The 21,791-nt window shown below is 31.2% G+C and overlaps 1 protein-coding gene across 4 annotated transcripts in view; it reads right to left on the reverse strand.

The window, feature by feature from the left end:
* Nucleotides 1-4,330: 4,330 nt before the first annotated feature.
* Nucleotides 4,331-21,791, reverse strand: part of LOC143075915 (uncharacterized) — a 45,293-nt gene continuing 27,832 nt past the window's right edge. For 2 of the 4 annotated variants that reach the window (XM_076251499.1, XM_076251500.1), the window contains exons 2-6: nucleotides 9,099-9,163; nucleotides 8,910-8,989; nucleotides 8,014-8,178; nucleotides 6,308-6,403; nucleotides 4,331-5,318 (exon numbers count right to left, since the gene is read on the reverse strand). In XM_076251499.1, the coding sequence (XP_076107614.1) occupies nucleotides 4,516-5,318; nucleotides 6,308-6,403; nucleotides 8,014-8,178; nucleotides 8,910-8,989; nucleotides 9,099-9,163 (1,209 nt within the window). In that variant the 3' untranslated portion in view covers nucleotides 4,331-4,515. Of the gene's footprint in view, nucleotides 5,319-6,307; nucleotides 6,404-8,013; nucleotides 8,179-8,909; nucleotides 8,990-9,098; nucleotides 9,767-21,791 lie in introns of those variants that run through there. The other 2 variants (XM_076251498.1, XM_076251501.1) reach the window with 2 other exon arrangements.

Consider the following 21,791-nt stretch of genomic DNA (forward strand, 5'->3'; position numbering starts at 1 on the left):
CGACAATATGGTAGTGGAATGAACAATTTGTGGATTCTTATAAATTCTATAGAACTTTTGGACTTTTTCAAATTTCGGTCTATTTCTGAAATTAATTCTTACATACTTTTGATTTTTTAATCTTGTATGCTAACATTGTCCATGTCAAATTTTTAAATTGTCTGTATAAACATTGAACGAACGACAAAAATATGTGACATACATTTTCTGACGTCAGACACGCGAAGCAATGCATGTGTTTTTGATTTGATAGATGCTTTTGTGTTCTGTTAAATTGTTTCTTTTGAATTGTAACACGATGATGACTACTGTACTCATATTTTGACTTTTTTTTATTTATGATTTCTGTTTAGTTCACACATCATTGTTAATAGAGCGGAATTCGATGAAACTGTCGTTCAAAGTGAGAGGATTAGGGCTATAAAACCACGCTTAATCCACCATTTTCTACATTTGAAAATTCATGTACCAAGCCAGGAATATGACAGTTGTTGTCTATTTGGTTTTGATGTGTTTTGTCATTTGATGTTGCCATAATGAGGGACTTTCCGATTTGATTTTCCTCTGAGTTCAGTATTGTTGTGATTTTACTTTTTTGTATAGTATGTATAAAGTTTAGGGCTGCTAACATTTGAAATATTGATTTCAATTGAGTACTTCAAATACCCGAAACAAATATTTCCGATCGATTATAAGTTTTCAAATACGTTTAACTCCATTTTTATACAAGTGTATTTTATTTGAGGATTGTGTGAACAAACATCGATCACTTAGCAGCAGTTGATCAGTTTTACTGACATTTTTGTAACCGTTGGCATAATTAAGCTTGTTCTAGATTATAGAATTTTAAGATAAAGAGAACAAACACGAAACAAAAGGATAGTGTTATAATACATGTATTAAGACTGAGAAAAACATGCAAAGTCATCCTGATGCCATTAATTTGATAAGGTGTTAGGAAAAGGCCTTTTGAGCTTTTGAGATAAAGATAATCATAAATAAGATTTTCAGAAATAACAAAAACTGAGCACCCTAGTACACATCCTTCGAACAGTTACCTGATTTAGCAGCAATCAATAATTAGTATAGCCGTAAACAGTAATTAGTATAGTTTATTTTGTTACATTAGCAGATAGTTTTTTATACAGTTGTGCTAAATTTCTTGTATATTTTATTTAATATTTATTTTGAATTTTGTAAGTTAATACATAATCATGATAGTAATAATATAAAGATCAACTTGTAGTATTTTGTATATATATTAAATAACAAATGTCGGATAATGTTTTTATCGTCCTATATACATATTCATGTTGTCAAAATAAAGAAGATATCACTCTTTTCAAAATGCATTATTAAATTAAAAGATAACGATACTTTAGATACAAACTTCATTAATGATCAATGTATTTTATATCCCCCCAAATGGATATAAGGGTCTTGACTTCAGTGTTACATCACTAATTTTTCTTTTCTATATTCATACTGAATGAAATGAATACAATAAATAGAACTCCCTTGAGCTATGTTTATATAATTTTAAGCGTTTTTTTGTTAAAATCCGAGAATACCGTAAGAAAATATGTGTGTCCTGTAATATTACATAATACAGATGTATCCGAACCTTTGAACGTATCTTTGGTTTAATGAATTGAGAGATGTTCTTTTCAATTTGGTGATGATTTTTTGAAACAAGTTCTGTGTATTACTGGTAAGAATATGAAAATAGAATTGATTATGAAACATTTGTCAGTTGTACTCCTAAGTAACAGGGGAGTTTAACCCCACATGCAAAACTGTTTATAATTTCATTTAAAAAAAAATTTTGCTAAGCATAAACGGAAATATATGATTAACATACTACAACCGATAGGAAATATCATTGTTAAAGTTATTAGTGTTCAAGGACCAAAATCTATAAATAAAGTTTTGACATGATATATTCTTCCCATGTATTTTCTAAATAGGGTCACATGTACAAGGTTCGTCTAAATGTAAACATTTTTATTGTTCAATTTCATTCTATAGCATTTACTGATCTTATATTAACCTCACTTAACTTCAAGTACGACCGCTTTACTTATGTTGACTTTGATATTATTATACAACGGTAATATGCAACAAAACTTGTCCACATTTTATATTATAATTGAATTATACAAACCATATTTCAGAAAACTATTAAATGTAACAGTCAGTGACAATAACTTGGTAACAAGAGATTGATAAAGGATAATGAGGCGGGACACAAGAAAAGTAGAATGTTGTAATGCATACCATACATCGTACGTGTGTAAAACTGCAAAAATAATTTTGAAGTCGTTATTCAGTCGTTTGATGTGTACGAGCTTTTGATTTTGCCATTTGATTAGTGAATTTCCGTTTTGAATTTTCCTCGGAGTACAATATTTTTGTGATTTTACGATTTAAACGATATATTAGACATGAGTTATAGTCGAAAACTTACGTGTAGTGCATTATTGCTGCCTTAATATGTTAAATAAAAGAAGAGCATTAAACAACAATGTATTACAAAAGTAACAAGTGATAGTTTAGACAAACTACATATTGGTAGGAACTGGTTTATAAAACTCCTACAATACAGCATCATTATTTCATTAAATATTTTAAAATGATATCTTTGGCAGTTAACGTGACAGTAAACTGAACTTATGAACTTATTAACCAGACCACACATGTTTGGATAACTGAAAATATATATGACGTTAATTAATAGGAAAGACACATGTTTGATTCATTTTGCTGCTTGTAATGGTGATGAAATAAACACGGACAATAAACAATGTTTATGGATAATAAACAATTATTTCTGCAAGCTCTTATTCGGGAATTTTCACGGTCTTGTAATATTTAAATGTAACTAGATATATGGATGTCTTAACTGATTACATCTTCTTAATGATTATTTATTATTTTAAAATGCGTACGTGAAAAAAAAAGAAATATCAATATTAATACAGGAACACATTTTAACAAGCAACACACCAAAATATAATGCAATGTATTGACAAAACAATTTACTGTATTGCAGGTGGAAATGAGATATCACCATATTATATATTTTTGTTATACTGCAAAATGTTACCACATGCCAGTGATCACATGTTATTACATTACGTCCGGTCATACGCATGACAAGTATTTTAACTACATCCTGTATGAAATTACCACTTTTACATATGTCCATTAGGTTGTTATTAAGTATATTTCCCTGTATCATTTAACATCAATAATAAAAAAAAAGAAGCAGACAATGATATTAAATTAAAGCTCTCCGACCGATTTCCCGAATGTATTGGCATTATTTTCGTGATTAAAGACATAATGTTTTCTAATGGCAGATTAAATAGTAGCCGGTAGTTTATAATGACTGCAGTAGTTACTGTCATATAGTGCATTTGTTCCTAAACTTAATTTTTGTCATCGGGGACTTTCGTGAAGTGGGTTGCAGAAACCAAAAACATCTTGTAATAAACTGTATCGACCTGCTCAGTGTGACTGAAGTAGACTACAGACAAGTACTATAAAATTAAAGAAAAAGTGTGGGAAATGAATGACCAGAAATGAGCGAAAAGTTTTAAACAATTAAATAAATGACAGATGCAGAAGCAAATGTGTTGTTTTTACATCTGACTAACGACAAACGACTAAATGACTATTTTGCACATTTATTGTTTAAATAAACGATGTCAACATTGACACACAAGATAATTGTTTATGTAAGTAACAAATGGATTAAGCGACTAAGCGCGTAACCATTAACATCGTTTAGGTAAAAAAACAAAGGCGCTCTTAAAATACCAGATAAGTCTAGCTATTTTTCCGAGTGTGTCCTAATCCTAATCATCTTTTTAATTTAAAATTGAGAATGGAAATGGGGAATGTGTCAAAGAGACAACAACCCGACTATGGAACAGACAACAGCAGAAGGTCACCAACAGGTCTTCAATGCAGCGAGAAATTCACGCAACCGGAGGCGTCCTTCAGCTGGCCTCTAAACAAATATATAAACTAGTTCAGTGAAAATGAACGCCATACTAAACTCCAAATTGTACACAAGAAACTAAAATTAAAAATAATACAAGACTTACAAAGGACAGAGGCTCCTGACTTGAGACAGGCGCCAAAATGCGGCGGGGTTAAACATGTTTATGAGATCTCAACCCTCCCTCTATACCTCTAGCCAATGTAGAAAAGTAAACGCATAACAATACGCACATTAAAATTCAGTTCAAGAGAAGTCCGAGTCGGATGTTAGCTTGAATGTACATGGCAGGTGATACAAGCATAACAGGAGATGCTCATGCAATTACCTTAATTTTGATTTTTATTCAAATTTGCATATCCAAATGGTTTTATGAAACTTGAACATCGGAAAACTACATTTATCCTTTTTGTTAGTAAATTAATATTTTGTAACAAAGGTTTACGTCAGCATAACTATTTGCGTTACTACTGTTACTTGTAAACAGAAAGCTTTGTTTGAATGTTAGTTTACTGGAGTTTCTTAACACTAAAATCAGCACTAGGATTTTCGTCGCCTTTCATCAGCTTGTCGTGAGTTGACGGATTTTCATCACAACTGTTAATTGTTTTGTCAGATCCTGCATATTTGTTTATTACATTTGTAAGTTCATTGGTTCCATATATAAACTGAGTAACTGCCTGTAATTTTGAATTATCTGCGATCTTACTATCTGGGTTTTGGAGTTGTTCATACTTGTTACTTGAAATCTGACTCTCTTTTTGTAGGGATTGATACGTATGAGAACATTTATTTTCGGTAGTATCTGCATCAACACCCGACGAACTTTCGATAAACTGATGAATCGTCACTGGTACTCTATTTCGATGTAAATGTTCATGCGTAGAAGATCTTACACTGTCGGTACCTATCGAATCTTTAGATGAGGAGCAAGTTAAAATTTGATCCTCCGATTTCTCTCCTTCTTTTAATTCAGCTTCGAAAACAGGATCAAGATAATCTGTTTTAACTTGTCCAGTGATTGTTGTGCTATAAGTACTTTCTTGTGGAACAAAGTATACAGCTTCAATTCTAGATTGCTGTGCTGTCACGCATAAACCTGGCGTGTTATCTGTTAATACGTTTTCGTCAATTTCGTCGTAAGTGCCAGTATACGGAGAAGTTGTAGTCGATTCCCAAACTACTTTTTCGCTTTTAGTTCTTTTAGATGATTTTCGCTGTTGGTAAGAACGCAATAAATGAGTAAACGCAGTCAACACTATAACACCAGCTATACAAAGTGTATACAAAAGCCAATCCATATTTGATGATCCTACAAAGGTGAAATCAATTTATTCTGGCAGTAGATATACAAGTGTAAAAGGTGTAGGTCCGGTAAGAGCCGATTTTGGCCTCAAATTTCAGGTTCATCTAACGAAAGGTTTTTGACATTTTTTATACACTTAAGTGTCTATTTCAATTGATTCGATTAATCTATGTGAAAGATTTTAACTGATTTTGTCATTAAAAACGCTCTGATTCAAGCTTAAATATGAAAAATCTATCAAATATGCCAAAAAAGGTCACTTTTCAGATGGTTTTTGTCAAAATTGAAAGTGGCCGCATCCGTGTTCATCCTCAACCTTTATTTATGTTTTGTATTATCATTAAATACAACTTACATTTCAATATTATGAATGAACACGAATGCGGCCACTTTCATTTTAGACGGAAACCAAAAATTAACCAAAATGCTAAAATTTTGAATATTTCAGTAATTTAGCATGACTTAATTATGCTAGAACGCGATATTGGTGCATTGTATTGTCAAAAACAGCTCATATATATCATGTATATGTAGCAGAACCATTTTACTTTCCAAAATATAGCTTAAAGATAACATTTTCACAATTTTCTGAAACTGCTATATTTTGGGGCCAAAAAGGGGTCTTACTGAACCTACTCCTTTATTAAAAGAAACAGAACTACGATTCACGAAACTTTGCATTACTATTGTAACTTAATCAGAATTAAAAGAAACGGTATAGCGAGTATACTTTTCTTTGACGTTTATTACAAATGTATCACCTACACTGGTACCATCTAATTAACAGACAACTTTCCAAATCGTGCACATTTATGTCACATTGCTTTATGATTAAGTCACAATAAGAATCAATTGTTCGATGACATCGGTTGCGCCGATTGACCTCTGCTCAACCTATATATCACATTTTTTTTTAATTGAATCTGCTAATTGAAAATGACATGGCAGTTACTTTTGCTATTATTTAGACTTAACAAATTGTTGCGTCTACCTACCATTGTATTTTACTGTTGTCTCTTCAATAATGATAGCTTTACTCGGAATGCTAGTAGAATTTATTATTGTGACGGTACTGTCTTCATATGATATGTCTGCAAAAAAATTCTAAAACTTATTATTGTGCTATCTATGCAAGTTTCACATGGATTACTGTCGTATACCAAAGAAGATCATTAGACGTCATTATGTTTAAATCGTCAAATTAAGTAATATAGGCATATAAAATTAATTTTTTTTTGGGGGGGAAGAAAAAAAGAGTAAATGGTTATAAAAATATGATGAGCCCTTGACTCTTTCCGTTAATACAGTAAAACCATTGATAAATATAGGCGTTCATTTGTTGTGCTGGATGTGTCGATTTGTGGTCTGATGGGGAACGTTAAATCCGAAGCCTGGTCTGTGGCACTCTTTGTTCGTTACAAAACCCATAGTACAACTCTAAAATATTATCGAGTCCAGATTTATCCATTTGCGGGACATGTTTTCTTTCCTTATCTATGCATACTCTGTTTGCTGATCTAAAATACATGACATTATTCCCGAATTTCCAACCCGTTTATTAGATCTTTCCTCTGATATGTAGGAAGATCCATAGATTCTGTTTAAACTATATTTTTTAAAAATTTTCCACCAACTATTTTTCATGCAGTTTATAGGGGTATCGCAAGATGTCTTTTATATGTTTTGAATATTATATCAAACATTTATATTACGCTTTGAAACTCATCCTTTTTAGCCGAGGACTTTTAAAGTAAGAGTTATTACCTCAAACAATGTTCATTTTCCTTGTTTGTGTATATCCTCCTTAGGAAAATAATTTTCGTGTTCATCTTTGTTCGTTAACTTCTCAACATTGTTGCACAGTTGATATATTTTTGCTTTTTGATGCTCATTGTTGAACTATTTTGGAATATGAGTGATTGTCAATGTTTAAAGCCCCTTCATGCCCTTGTAGAGCAATTTCCTATATCATCGAGAAGGTTGTTAATGTAGATTGAAGCCAGGTTTCTTTGGAGAATAAATCTGGCATTCCCAGTAAATAATGTTCGGAACTGAACAACTGGCTATTATGCGTTAACTCAGTGATATTAAAATGTGCATTTTGTTTAGTTTGAGACGAGTTCCACTTTAATCACTTTTCATAATAACACGATAACGGATTTCCGGAAATAATTAATTCCATAATATTAATGTAATCCGGTACGTAAATTTAAATGCATGGTATGCTAATGCTTTGTCATCCAGAGGAATTAATAAACCTATTACTCATTGCTGAAGTGACCTTTAGTTGTTAATTGTTTAATCATTTGGTCTTAAGTTCATGTATCAGAACTATGAAAAAGAAAAAATTTGATTTCAATATTATCAGTTTTGGCACTAAAATAAGACAGCATACACAGCTATTGTCACAACCTTCATTGTGTTAGGTTCTTGCATTTAAATTGACAATGGAAATGGGGAATGTGCCAGAGAGAAAACAACCCATCCAAAGAGAAAACAACAGCCGAAGTCCACCAATGATTCTTCAAAACAAAAAAAAGAAGCTCCCGCACCAGAAAGCGTACTTCAGCTGGAAGCTAAATTAAATGTAAAACTAGGTCTGTGATAATGGACGGCATACTAAACTCCGAAATATACACAAAAAACTAAAATTTAAAATCATACACGACTAACAAAGGCCAGAGGACATTGCCGATATTACCTTGATCACAATTGTCTCCTCTATGACCTGTTTTACAAACACATCCGAATATATTGTGACATTCTTGGACTGAACTACAATTGCATTTAGCTTTGCATAGCATTCCATAAGAACCCGGTAAGCACTGGTTTATACAGGACTTTCCGTAAGTTCCCGCTGGACATGCTGAAACATAAAACATTGTTATGAAATTTAAACTCCTCCCAAACCCATATATCTTCCTCTATTTCCCCCTCTCTCTCATGATTTATTTTTAGAATAGGGTAATATTATAACAATGCACATTTTGGCAATGTAATATGAAATGTTCATCGATCCCTCAATTTAAACGAAACCTTAATTGAGGAAAGGAGCGTACCAACATGCGTTTGAAATAGTTAACCTATTGCAAAGTTCTTAACGAATGTCTGGTTCCTTACTCGAAAATAATCTCCAAACAAATCAGACTTATATTGAAAATATCACCATACCTAATAAACATATTCATGGATAAGAAACACGAAGGGTGTCACATTTGGAGCACGATCTGCTTACCCGTCCGGAGCACCTGAGATCACCCCCAGTTTTTGGTTGGGATAGTGTTGCTTAGTCTTTAGTTTTCTATGTTGTGTGTTCTGTACTAGTGTTTGTCTGTATGTCTTTTTTTTAGCCATGGCATTGTCAGTTTATTTCCTATCTTTGTGTTTGACTCTCTCTCTGGTATATTTCGTCCCTCTTTTGATTACTATTTGAATATTATATTATTAACATAGTTCATTTTGTTTTAAAGGACAAATGAAACAGTTTTTTTATACATCATTTTATATCTCTTGTTCTCCTTAACTCGTTATTTGAATATAAACTATTTTATTTGATTCCCCGGGTATTTTACCATGAAAACGCCCGATAATACTTACGTTCACACATGCCGTTTCTTTCCAAGAAGTTTGGACAGCATTTTACTCCAAACGCATCCTTTGAAATGTTTCGAAATTCACTAAAAAACGGAGAAATAAATCGATTTATTATCTGTAAAATAGTAGAAATAAAGAATATATATTGATGATTAAGCTGCATATGAATTATGAAAATAAAGTTTTACGTACTCGTTTATTGGTGGCAACTTTTCAGGGCATACGTTCTTCGAGTTCGGATTCAGAGTATTTGATATCTGTAACAAATATGCAACTGCTACAAGCATCAAACTATAATGCATAATTAAAACAAAATATACATGATCGGAAATAAACTTTGTGTACTTCTCTTATTATTTATTATATAATTTAAATTTAAATACTTCCCCTTTCCCTTTACATGCAAATTATCCTGCGAAATGTATGATGCTTTTAATTCCATCAAGCAAAGTTCATCGTTGATGCAATTGTTTATTGTGTTTTTTTTTGTTAGTTTGTATAGTTCTTCAAATGTTTTAATTCTCATAAAGCCTTTTTAATATTTACCGTTGAGCGTTTTAGATGAAGGTGCATTTTATAACGTTTCTGTTTTATTTTTATTGAATATGTTGCTTTTACAAAAAAGACGTGACTTATTTGTAAGCAATCAATTTAATGCTCTTCTACTTCGTACTTAATTTGGCCTTTTTAGCTTTTTCGAGCGTCACTGATGAGTCTTTCGTAGACGAAAGGTGCATCTGGCGTAAATACAATTTTTTTCCTGGTATCTATGATGAGTTATTAATAGAGCATGAGCGTGACACTAGATATACCTTTCTATTTTGAAACGAGCATTTTACAAAATGTATGTGTCAGAAATAAATAACCAAACCAACCTGCTCCGCGAGGGCTAAATTGAAAATAAATTACATGTTTCGTAATTACCGTCGTATAACAGAAACACAGCGAAAACGTGTATTTTAAGCTTGTACTTTTGTAGAATATTACACAATATTGCATTTCACCTGTGAACAGGGTTGATTCATGAGGATTTTCTTGAACATTTTCGAGTCTAATATGATCAACATTATTTTATGACAAACCTTATTACTAGTAATAAGAGCTTTCTAACAAACCTTTCCAATTGAGTTTCACTTACAAGAGGTTGTCATTACAATAACTTTCATAAAAGTCAACAAAACAAACATAACGTTATTATATGACCAATCTGACAGGAATCATATGTATAATATAATATGTTTCAAAGGGTATCTGAGGAATGTTTTGGTCGGTGACCTTGTTCAATAATAAAAAAGATTGGTAAAAGTCCCATATCATCTGAAAAACGGTCGTATCATAATGTCAGTACAATATAGTCATCTTAACCATTATGGAATACAATCTTTTAATTATGATAGGTTTTGATAAAAGGTCTTAGATCAACTGCTATTATTAGGTTTCAGTGTTGAAATAATAAAACGAATAGTCATTTTCTTCTAAATTCTGCCAAAATTTTCAAATGACACCTTTTGATAAACTTTATAAAATGGTATACAATTCAATGAAGCGTAAAACAATCATTGTGAATTACACTAGTGTCATTGTGACAATACCTTATAAAATGGTCAAAATCCATCATGGGTATTGGTCAGGAAAAGAGAATAATACTTTTGGCAGTTTGTCTGTAATGCGGTCGGTCTCTGAGAATTGGTGTGTTTCAGAAAGACATTAGTACGCACACATGTCATTGCAAAATACCCTATGTCGAAGGCCAAAATGTAAAATTCCAAATACTCCTTTCATAAGTGTTGGATCACAGTACTTGCATGACATGGTCAGTTACAATTGTTGATAAACAATCATACCAAATATGAGCAGTTCCGATGAAATAATTTCAGATGAGTATTCATATTAACATTGTGACATTGTGCTACAAATTGCCAAATTTCATTGACAGCAATTTACGCGAATTAAATATTGTTTAAACTTATCTGGCATAACCATTTGTCAAACGTTCTTGGATGATTTGTAACCACAAGGTGTCATTGCGGTACAACAGTAAAACAGATGGTCTAAGTACTATAACTTTCATAACAAAAGTCGAATTAAAAAGCAGTATAATAATTTTAACAACACAACCATTCATACACAAAAATACATGTACCTTTCTGTAAATCGAACACATGGCAGCTTATCTTCTCCCAAATAGCTCCCGTTAAATAGTCAAGTCAAACTGAGAATGTATGCCTAAGAAAATATGACTTGATTTTTTTTTTACTTCGTACATGTATTTTGAAATGAGCGTCACTGATGAGTCTTATGTAGCCGAAACGCGCGTCTGGCGTACTAAATTATTATCCTGGTACCTTTGATAACTATGTAGTATGCAAGTTTTACATTTACCGTTTGCTCAGTAGTGCACTGCTTTAATTATTCAATGCATTAAAATGAAGTAAATGTTAATAAAGTCTTTGGACCAGGAGTTTTATATATGTTCTTTAAACCTGATAATGAAATACTAAGCAGTTCATTTCATAAAATTGTATTTCTAGAAAATATATGTATTCGTTTACGGACCGAAATATGGAACTTACATAAGAAAATGCCTGTACCATTTCAGAATATGACAGTTATTATCCATTCGTTTGATGTGTTTGAGCTTATGATTTTGACATTTGAATAGGGACTTTCCGTTTTGAATTTTCCTCGGAGTTCAGTTAATGTTTAAGTATATCAGGTAAATTGTTAAAAAAAAAATCGCTTACATATACATCAACGCCAATCAAGTATAACTACAGAGGTATACAAATTGATTCTTTCAAACTAGATATGTACATATTACTGAACTTATGGAAATAAACTCATCATAGATACCAGGACTAAATTTTGTATATGCGCCAGACGCGCGTTTCTTCTACAAAAGACTCATCAGTGACGTTCGAATCCACAAAAGTTGAAAAGGCCAAATAGAGTATGAAGTTGAAGAGCATTAAGGACCAAAATTCCTAAAAGTTTTGCCAAATACAGCTAAGGTGATCTATGCCTGAGGTAGAAAAGCCTTAGTTTTTCAAAAATTCTAAATTTTGTAAGCAGTTAATTTATAAATATAACCATATCAATGATAATTCATGTCATCAACAAAAATGGGGATGATCGACTGACGGGGGTAAATATTGATAAGGATTGCCAGAATTGTTTTGTTTTCTTATAGAAATTACAAATGAAAAGTATATTCCAGTGTTACGAGACATAAATTATTTAATCATTTTTAATATTTTTTTGCAATTTGAAGAGAAGTTAGAACTGTTGCCCACTGCTGGTCCGTTTTGATCCTATAGTTTTACAAATACTTAAACAAGTATACTATTATATAAAATCTACTATTATGTTGTTCGGTTTTAAGCGTCTCTGATTAGTTTGAAGAAAAAACCCCACTACAGACGGAACAAATTTATAGTCATACAAATTTTTCATGAATTATTTCTAAAGTTATTCCCCTTTATCCGTTACATCTAAATAAAACAAACGACAGTTTGTTCAAGGGAGTCGTAATATAATCAATGATGAAGTAGACTCTAAGTTAGCTCATTATTTTAATGTTGATGATTTCTAATAGACAAAGAGAAGTTTTTATCTAACAATATTCAGAACAAAAAATACGTTTACGTGACCTAATAAAACATATCAAAGTCCTAAAATATGATAAACAGAAAGAGAAAAAACAAAGAAACCAAAATATGCTAATTTCATATCGGAGAACTTGGTACTTAGAACGAAAAGATTAATTTGTTATTAGATATGACATGTTTTGTCAAGACTATCCTAAATCAATATTTCTCTAATTCTTCGTCAATTTATCCCTTTCTGCACCCATTGTATAAAAAAATTTAATCAACGTGTGGTTCGTTTGATCTCAGTACTTCATTGGTTAAAATCCGATTGTGACGTCGAATTTTCTTGCTGTCCTCTGAATTTCCTATTGTGACGACATGAAAAAAGGCGACCATGCCTGACGACGTCACATAGAAAGAACACATCTTTTTGCAGATCATTCGAAAAGAAGGAATAAGTTTGCCTGCATAATGTTAGAAAATCATTAGAGAAACAGATTCCACCACCAAATCTCGTGTAATACGATATTTATCCACTCTCGACAGTTAAATTATTAATTTTAAAGTCCTCGCCGAGGCGGCTCGGACTTTAAAATTGAAAATTTAACTGTCTCGAGTGGATAAATATCGTATTACACTCGATGCAGTGGTGGAATCTATATTTAGCAATGGAGATATGCATGATGTTCTCAGTTTATTTCATAATTGAAGGTATACCAGTGACAAGTGAATAACAAACAGTTGCACCAGCTGAATTAAAATACAAATATTCAGTTACATCTAGAGAGTACATATATCCTGTTTTTTTATACTAGTATATATCTACCGTTCATCACATAAATGTTGTTCGTATTCAACCTTTTCCCTATTGATAGGGTTTCTATGCACGTATATCGTTTTTTGGTGATCGAAACAAATGAAATACACAGCGTTATTCATGTTATTGGACGTTTCTAAAATATGAGTAGGCTTACCAATCCTCATTAAATGGCAACACCGTACATTTTGTAAATTCAGTATCTGTTCAACTTTTACTAAACCATAATATATGAGCCACTGCTCACTTTTGGCGCCCTTAAAAGCTTGCGATTCGGTGCGAGTCAAGGCTCTGTATTGAAGATCGTACTTAGTCCTATAATAGTTTACTTTTACAAATTGTGATTGCACTCATGCCACATCTTCTTATATCTATATAGGTCAACATCCATTATGCATCTCGATCTGAGGAACTACTAGAGTACTGACATAAATAATTTCTGAGTAGTGATATTAGACATGTTTGAGCAGTTGTTAAGAAACAACATAGTTGTGTTGATTTAATCAACAGAGGAACATACAATGAAGTGTAAACTATGGAATGACTGAATGTATGCGAAAAACTTTGTAAAATCAAATAAGAGTGTTTACCTAGAGAACCAGCACAGAGAGCTTTCCATGGTATGCGAACTTACGGGAGATGAACCATACTTCGAACCACAAAAATTTAAGAACATACAATTGTAAGTAAAAAGGTGTCAGCTTCAAAAGAACCCACCATAAATATAAACATCTTTGATTTTGGGAACCGCCAACCTGAAATGAAGTGCGAATCTTGATCAATAAGATAATATGGAGATGTTAAATCATCTCATTAAAACGGCATCGAACCCATTTTATGCCCTAGAAAAATGTAGATTGTATAGTCAACAATGGATTATTTAAGATTTTTCAATGTCGAATCTGTCCCAAATGTTGACATGGAGATCAGAAAAAAAACAAAGAAAAAAACCATCAACAACAAAATCTCAAAATTGAAAGATAAAAACGTATTTAGATATACATGATCATGATGATATAGAAAAAGACAATTACTAACAAATTTGCTGACTTATGTAGAGAAGGGTTAAATACGAATCTGAATCATTTCCCTTTAGATGAAAAGAATATTTAGATTAAACTAATAACACTGTCACATAACACACTAATGTATGTGGGCGAATGGTTCCCGCGCTGACTAATATCTATTTACTTTATTTCATGGGTGTTTTAGAAGACCAATTATCCCTTTTACGCACTTAATGGTCGTTGCATAAGTCAACTATCATCTATTCCTACCTTTGAATTGATAAAACAAGGTAAATAAAGTCACAAGATTCATAACTTTATCCTTATTATCAACACTTGACGTCCTTTTATAAAATTAGACATTAAAGAGTTTTGATAGGATAAGAGAGTTAATACTCGGCCCCGCCCGTCCGTAAAATTATGATTACGATTAAAACATAGCAGTGCAATTAGTTTACTGAAATACCATCCAAAATTATTAGTAATATTTTAAAACAAGTATTGTTGTTTTAGTGCATTGGATTACTTTTTATAGTTTTTTAAAAAACGTTGTAAAATAAATATAAATCTTATTTTAAATTTATTTTGGATTTTACATAAAACATATAATTATAGACAAATAACTCTCATTTTGAGAAATAAGAACTACTGCACATGTGTATTATAAATGATCTTTTTGTAATACTATGTCCCAAAAATTGTATGCAAAGCAATGGTTGAGTAAAACGATGATACATTTTAATTTTGTTTATTTTATTATATATTGTAGAAAACAAAACTAATAATAAACTTTGGTTTAAATGCACGAATTACCATACATGTAATTTTATGATTATAAGCAATCGAAGCATAGGTATAAAGATATAAAAAACCTTTTTGTATTGCAGTATTGAGGGGCCAACTGAAAATACGGGAAGTCATATTAGTCTTGTTTTTTTTTACATTCAAGTATATGATGTTTGAAGTTCTATTTTCATTCTTTTTATTTTTTAATTTAGTTTTTTTATATATTAAAACGATAATTAAAAAAATCAGGTCTGATGTTTTTAATTACGAATAACTAAGAATTTTGTTAAAAAATCATTTTTATTTCCAAATGCATAATTAATTTTAAAACTAAAAAATATAATAAATTAAAACCTATATAAAATGGGAATATCGTTTAAAATAAATTCTACTTTTGTTAATATCCATAAAGAAAGGAAATTGTTTCAACTAACCTTGAAATTCCATAATATTAAAGTTCAGAAATGTTGTTAAATATTTGAAGGAAACATATGTTAAAACGATATGTAATACATATACAAACTCAATAAACACAAAGTAAGAATGATGCAATTTAGAGGTAATAATTTGGTAAATCTAAGAAATATACATTTTTGCTTTAAACTTTGTCGACAACATGCATTGTTGGTTATATGGTTAGGATCTCGTATTTAAAACATATGTTATAAAATATATTGATTTTATTCAACGTTGTAGAGAAGAAATAGACAGTAATAACTGATTGAAACAGGAAACAGACAGTGGACAGGAAAAATGTCGAATGTTAAAATGTTTAAAATGCGTATTTTCAGATTGTTTATGTAGTTATATAACATTTGGTAGTGTTAAAAAAATACCACGTTTAAAATCTCGACTTAATTGGTCAAACTCCTTCTTAATCGAGTTTTTCGTTCTTTTATGCTGAGTAACTACTTTCCCTAATGCATCAATTTTTAACTGGTGACCTGTTGTCCCATAAAAGTCTATTCATTCATAAAATTTTAATTTTTAATATGGATTTACAACTATGGTAGTTTTATCAGCCTTATGTCTTAAACTAGGTTGTGTGTAATTTCAAAGTGCATTAATTTAAACGTACATAGTCCAATTAAACGAATATACCCCTTATTAACGAATGTCTTACGGCTGCATAAATTTAGACACTCTTAAACGGAAATAAATAGGTCAGTGTCAATGATTACTTGACTGTTTTTCATATAATAGAACCCTTTGGTTAACTTAACTTTAAATAAAGGAGATAGGTAAGTTGGTCAAGCCGATCAGAACGACTGTCAACTGCATAATTTAGAAAAGAGGGGGAGGGGTGGTTGAAATGGATTTCAAATTCAAAGGAAAACATAAATAAAGCGGAAATATCATTCTTGGAACTATTAGAATAACTTTTAAAGATTCAGTTCAAGAACATTCATGTGCTGTTATGCTAATACAATATATCCCCTAAAGTATAACCAAAAACATAATTTTAATCTTTTTTTAAAAGCATCATCACAAGTATAGATCTGGACTTGAATTTTAAAATCAAAATATAGAAAGTATCAAAACAACTTCATTTCGCCTTATAAATATTTTTTGATCCGAACGTCACTGATGAGTCTTTTGTAGACGAAACGCGCGTCTGGCGTAAATATATATTTGTTTTAATTCTGGGATCTATGATGAGTTTTTACAACCACTGGGTCGATGCCACTGCTGGTGGATATTAATTTCCCCGAGGGTATCACCAGCTCAGTAGTCAGCACTTTTGTGTTGACTTGGGTTATCATTCATATGTTCATAAAAATAAATTAACCGTTAACAAAACTTTGAATTTTTGAAATACTAAAGACTTTTTTACCTCAGGAATAGATTACCTTAGCTATATTTTGCAAAACTTTTAGGAACTTTTTGTCCTCAATGCTCTTCAACCTCATGCTTTATTTGGCCTTTTGATAATTTTTTATATGAACGTCACTGATGAGTCTTTTGTAGACGAAACGCGCGTCTGGCGTAAATATATATTTTTAATCCTGTTATCTATGATATTTTTTTTAAAACCACTGTGTTGATGCCACTGCTGGTGGAGGTGAATTCCCCAGAGGATTTCACCAGCCCAGTAGTCAAAACTTTTGTGTTGACTTGCGTTATCATTCATATGTTCATAATTATAAATTAACCGTTAACAAAACTTTGCATTTTTGAAATACTAATGCTTTTCTACCTCAGGAATAGATTACCTTAGCCATATTTGGCAAAATTTTTAGGAACTTTTGGTCCTCAATGCTCGTCAACCTCGTACTTTATTTGAAATTTTAAATATTTTTTGATTCGAACGTCACTGATGAGTCTTTTGTAGACGAAACGCGCGTCTGGCGTAAATATATTTTTTTTAAATCCTGGTATCTATGATGAGTTTTTTTTGCATGAATCCAAATAAAGAAAAAAACAACACATGTAATAGGTATGACATTATTGCTATTTTACCGATTTGCTTAACTCATATTCCCCATTGATATTACATATTGAGAGTTTACAAATTTTACAATTACAAAACAAATATTAATGCACTTAATTCCATTTAGTTAATATATAGTTTTGTCTTTATGAAGAGAGACCGATTTTTTTTTATCTCCAAGGACATTTTGGTAAAGGAAGTAGCTGTATCAAATCAGAAAATATGGATTACAGAAAATATAAAATTCAATTTAGTATATCCTCGATTCGCAGAATTCAATCATTTTTATCAATCTTTATCACTTATTATAAACACCCTGAAGGATATTTACAATGTGATAAAACGCGATCTAATACATATACGTTCCCGTTTATTGATATATGGTATCGGAAGTTTGATAATAATGTGTAAACAATTAACACATCAAAATTAAAGATACTGATTTTATCTCAGTCCTAGATATGTATGAAGGACATATTTAAAGATAAAGAAAAGCAGACAATAAACTAATAAGAAGAGGAGTAGTACAATGCATGATTACCAATGAGATAAACATCAAACAAACAAAATTATAACAATTAAACAATTTACATTTGATATTGTCAGTATTAATTAAAAATATACATCAAAATCTTTTATAGTATTTAAGAAATAAATGAAATTCATCAAAATAGGTTTTTTTGAAACCAATTAAAATTTTAGTTGTTTTAGTTATAACAAAAATGATATTGCAGGCTATGGAAATTGAGTCATTCATACCTACCGAGTTTTATTTTTGTATAGTATATTTGTGTCTACTTTTTATCTAGAAAATCATCGGTATGAAAAAAAAATATCCATACATGTATTTTGTCATTAATCTCTCCATTATTTTGTACATAAAGAACACTTCAGGAGTATGACAGTTGTTGTCCATTCGTTTTATGTGTTTGAGCTTTTGATAATTTTTGATTTTTTATAATTGGTGTTGAGGAAAAAAACTGAAAAACTGAAATTTGTCGGCAAGGAAATTTGGAGCTCATTGATCTCATTTTGTATATTGAAGCACCAATCCTAACTAATTCTTACTTATATTACTGCAACTGGAATAATTCATTACGTCTTTAAGTTCTGGAAAGGTCCAGAAATATTTCTTACAATAACATCACGTTTCTCCACAATGACATCCATTTAAGGAAGCAAAATAAGCTTTGTATCATTGCATACATTTTAATCGGTATTATTTTAATTATTTAAAGTATTGTATAATATCAATTCTAGGAAAATAGCACGCATGTTTTGTTTTTTATAGACCTTATGTTAAGAAGATGTTTATATTTACCTTTGCGTAAGTTTAGAACAAAAATAAGGAGGAAAAAATAAACAGACAAAAACATTAGGATAGTAGAATTAAAAAACGAACTTAATGGAATTCAATGAAGCTATGAGTATTTAAACTTAGATATCCGAAAGCTATAATTTTCTTGCTGTTTATACTATGAAAGCCCACATTCCAATTGTCATTAAAGTTCTACCATGGGCCTTTCCATAACATTGAAGAAAGATTTGAGTTGACTTCTCTTTTTTTTATGCACAGACATGCGATGGATATTAGAGCAGGTGACTACAGTCAACCATAAATGTCTGTCCGATTGGGATGTGATGAAAAGTAAAATCACAAAAGAAGAATTGGATGGGAAGAAATGAATTGAAGTCGAACATTTTGTATTTAAGATTTGAATCATTGTACTTATATAATGGCTAATTAGATTTTCCTCTATTTTTCAATATATATTTTTCTAATCAAATTGAATGTTGAACTTCAATTTTTATCTGAATCGGTATAATACGATTAGGACGTTAGTATTCTCCTTCTTAACAACGAGTTATAGTTCAAAGTACTACTAGATCCAACAGTCCTTGTATTTTGCCACCGTAAATCAATAAGAGTAAGGACTAGTAATTATGTACCAGTCCAGTTTGCAACACGCCCTGTATTCATTCTCATGAAACATATAATCATCCACAAACATTCACATTTAACATATAAAAAAAACACATAAAAGAATTATAATAGGTCACTTGACTTACACAATTCAAATATAACAAACATGTCTGTTTGCTTAAAGTAAGTTAAGAGACTATTTCATTGGTTAATTCAATCATATTGGCCTTCACCTGAATCGTTAAAAAATGTTGAATTTAATACATCATTTAATATGACGTCCTTTTTCACTGAACTACAATACATTTTCATTTAGGGGCTAGCTTAAGCCCGTATCCAGGTTCAAGATTTCCTCGCTGCACGGAAGACCCATTGGCTGCTTTCGACTTTTATTCTGCTCTTTAGTTGGGTTGTTGTTTTTTTACATATTTCCCTTTTCAATTCTTTAGTTTAAATAATACTTGCAGTACCTTTTCTTGTTTAACCATCAACAATTAAGTTTTCACCCTTTTTATTTCTGTGTACAAGATTTAGTAGCCATGTAACCTCATGTTTCCTTAATTTCTATAGAAACACAAACTGTAAAAATAGTGGTGCTTTGCAACACATAAGATGTATGTTTATGATCAGAATTGGTTTTTTTTTTGCAATGAAATGTAGGTGTCAAATTCAAAAGAATGATTTGTCCCACCCTTTTTTAGTATGCAACTGGATGTGACATACTATGATTTGGTGATACTACACATACAGGATTTTTGTTAAATTAATTGAATGTGATTTTTGTCTTTTGTTAAAGTGATTATTTGGAGCACTATTGTCAAATTTTGTTAAAATCAGTTCAACAGTTCTAGGAAAATATAGTATAAATTGAGATGACATCTACATTGATTCGAACAAATTTTCTGCGAAAATTCAAACCAAAGCGAGCCATGATAACATATAGTTGAACCAATAAATGACTTTTTTTTATATATATCAAGCCTACAGTTTTATATGATATATAAATACCACTAATGGACATCTGTGTCTTCAATATCAAGTCCATTTGGGTCCATTTAAAAATTCCTGTGCATTGTAACAAGGCAGGAATATGACAGTTGTTATCCATTCTTCTGATTTGTTTGATTTTGCCATTTGATTAGGGACTTTATCTTTCGAATTTTCCTCGGGGTCCAGTGTTTTTTTGTGATTTTGCTATTTTCAAACTTCCCGTTTTCTCAAAATGCCATTTATTTGGGCCAAAAAATCTTACTTGAGATATACATTTCATGCATTTATGTACGCAATGTTTAACCTCTGTCCCTATCCAAAATTTCTTCGTTTTCCGGTGGCAGTCAAAATGTCCCCGACCTTCATCAAGGACGGTCTCTATTACAGTACTTACCTATTGTTTTATTTTTAGTTTGTTTTCGTCCTGACCTTGAATGAAGTACGTGCTACTGGACATTAAACAAGCGACAATCAACCAACAATTGTTTATCTCTCAAGACACGTTTAGCATGGAAGTCACATATCAGAAAATATGGTTTACAGAAAATACTAAATTCAATGTCATAAATCAACGATTCGTGGAATTGACAATTTTATCAAAACAATCAATTATTATCACTTATTTTAATCCAATGGAATACTGTTAATATATCAAAAATCAGATTAACTACATACAAAATGCACATGTTGCTATATACTGATAAATATTATCGGAAGTTTGATAATTTTTCAATGATTTACACTTTAAAATTGAAAATATATATGTCAGTTAACTGCTAGTAGTCTGTTGTTATTTATTTATTATTGACATTTTATTTATTTTCTTTTGTTACATCTTTAGACATCGGACTCAGACTTCTCTTGAACTGAATTTTAATGTGCGTCTTGTTATGCGTTTTCTTTTCTACATTGGCTAGAGGTATAGGTGGAGGGTTGAGATCTCATAAACATGTTTAACCCCGCCGCAATTTTGCGCCTGTCCCAAGTCAGGAGCCTCTGGCTTTTGTTCGTCTTGTATGATTTTTAATTTTAGTTTCTTCTGTATAATTCAGAGTTTAGTATGACGTCCATTATCACTGTACTAGTATACATATTTTAGGGGCCAGCTGAAGGACACCTACAGGTGCGGGAATTCTCGCTACATTGAAGACCCATTGGTGGCCTTCGGCTGTTGTCTGCTCTATGTTAGGGTTGTTGTCGCTTTGACACATTCCCCATTTCCTTTCTCAATTTTATTGATATGAGCTTGAATATTACATGAGAACGAAGTGAAAAAAAAAGAATAAAAAGGAAGCAAAATAACACAACTTTATTTTCATATAAAAATATAAAGATATGAG

Source organism: Mytilus galloprovincialis, chromosome 5, assembly GCF_965363235.1.
Source record: "Mytilus galloprovincialis chromosome 5, xbMytGall1.hap1.1, whole genome shotgun sequence".
Lineage (NCBI taxonomy): Eukaryota > Metazoa > Mollusca > Bivalvia > Mytilida > Mytilidae > Mytilus > Mytilus galloprovincialis.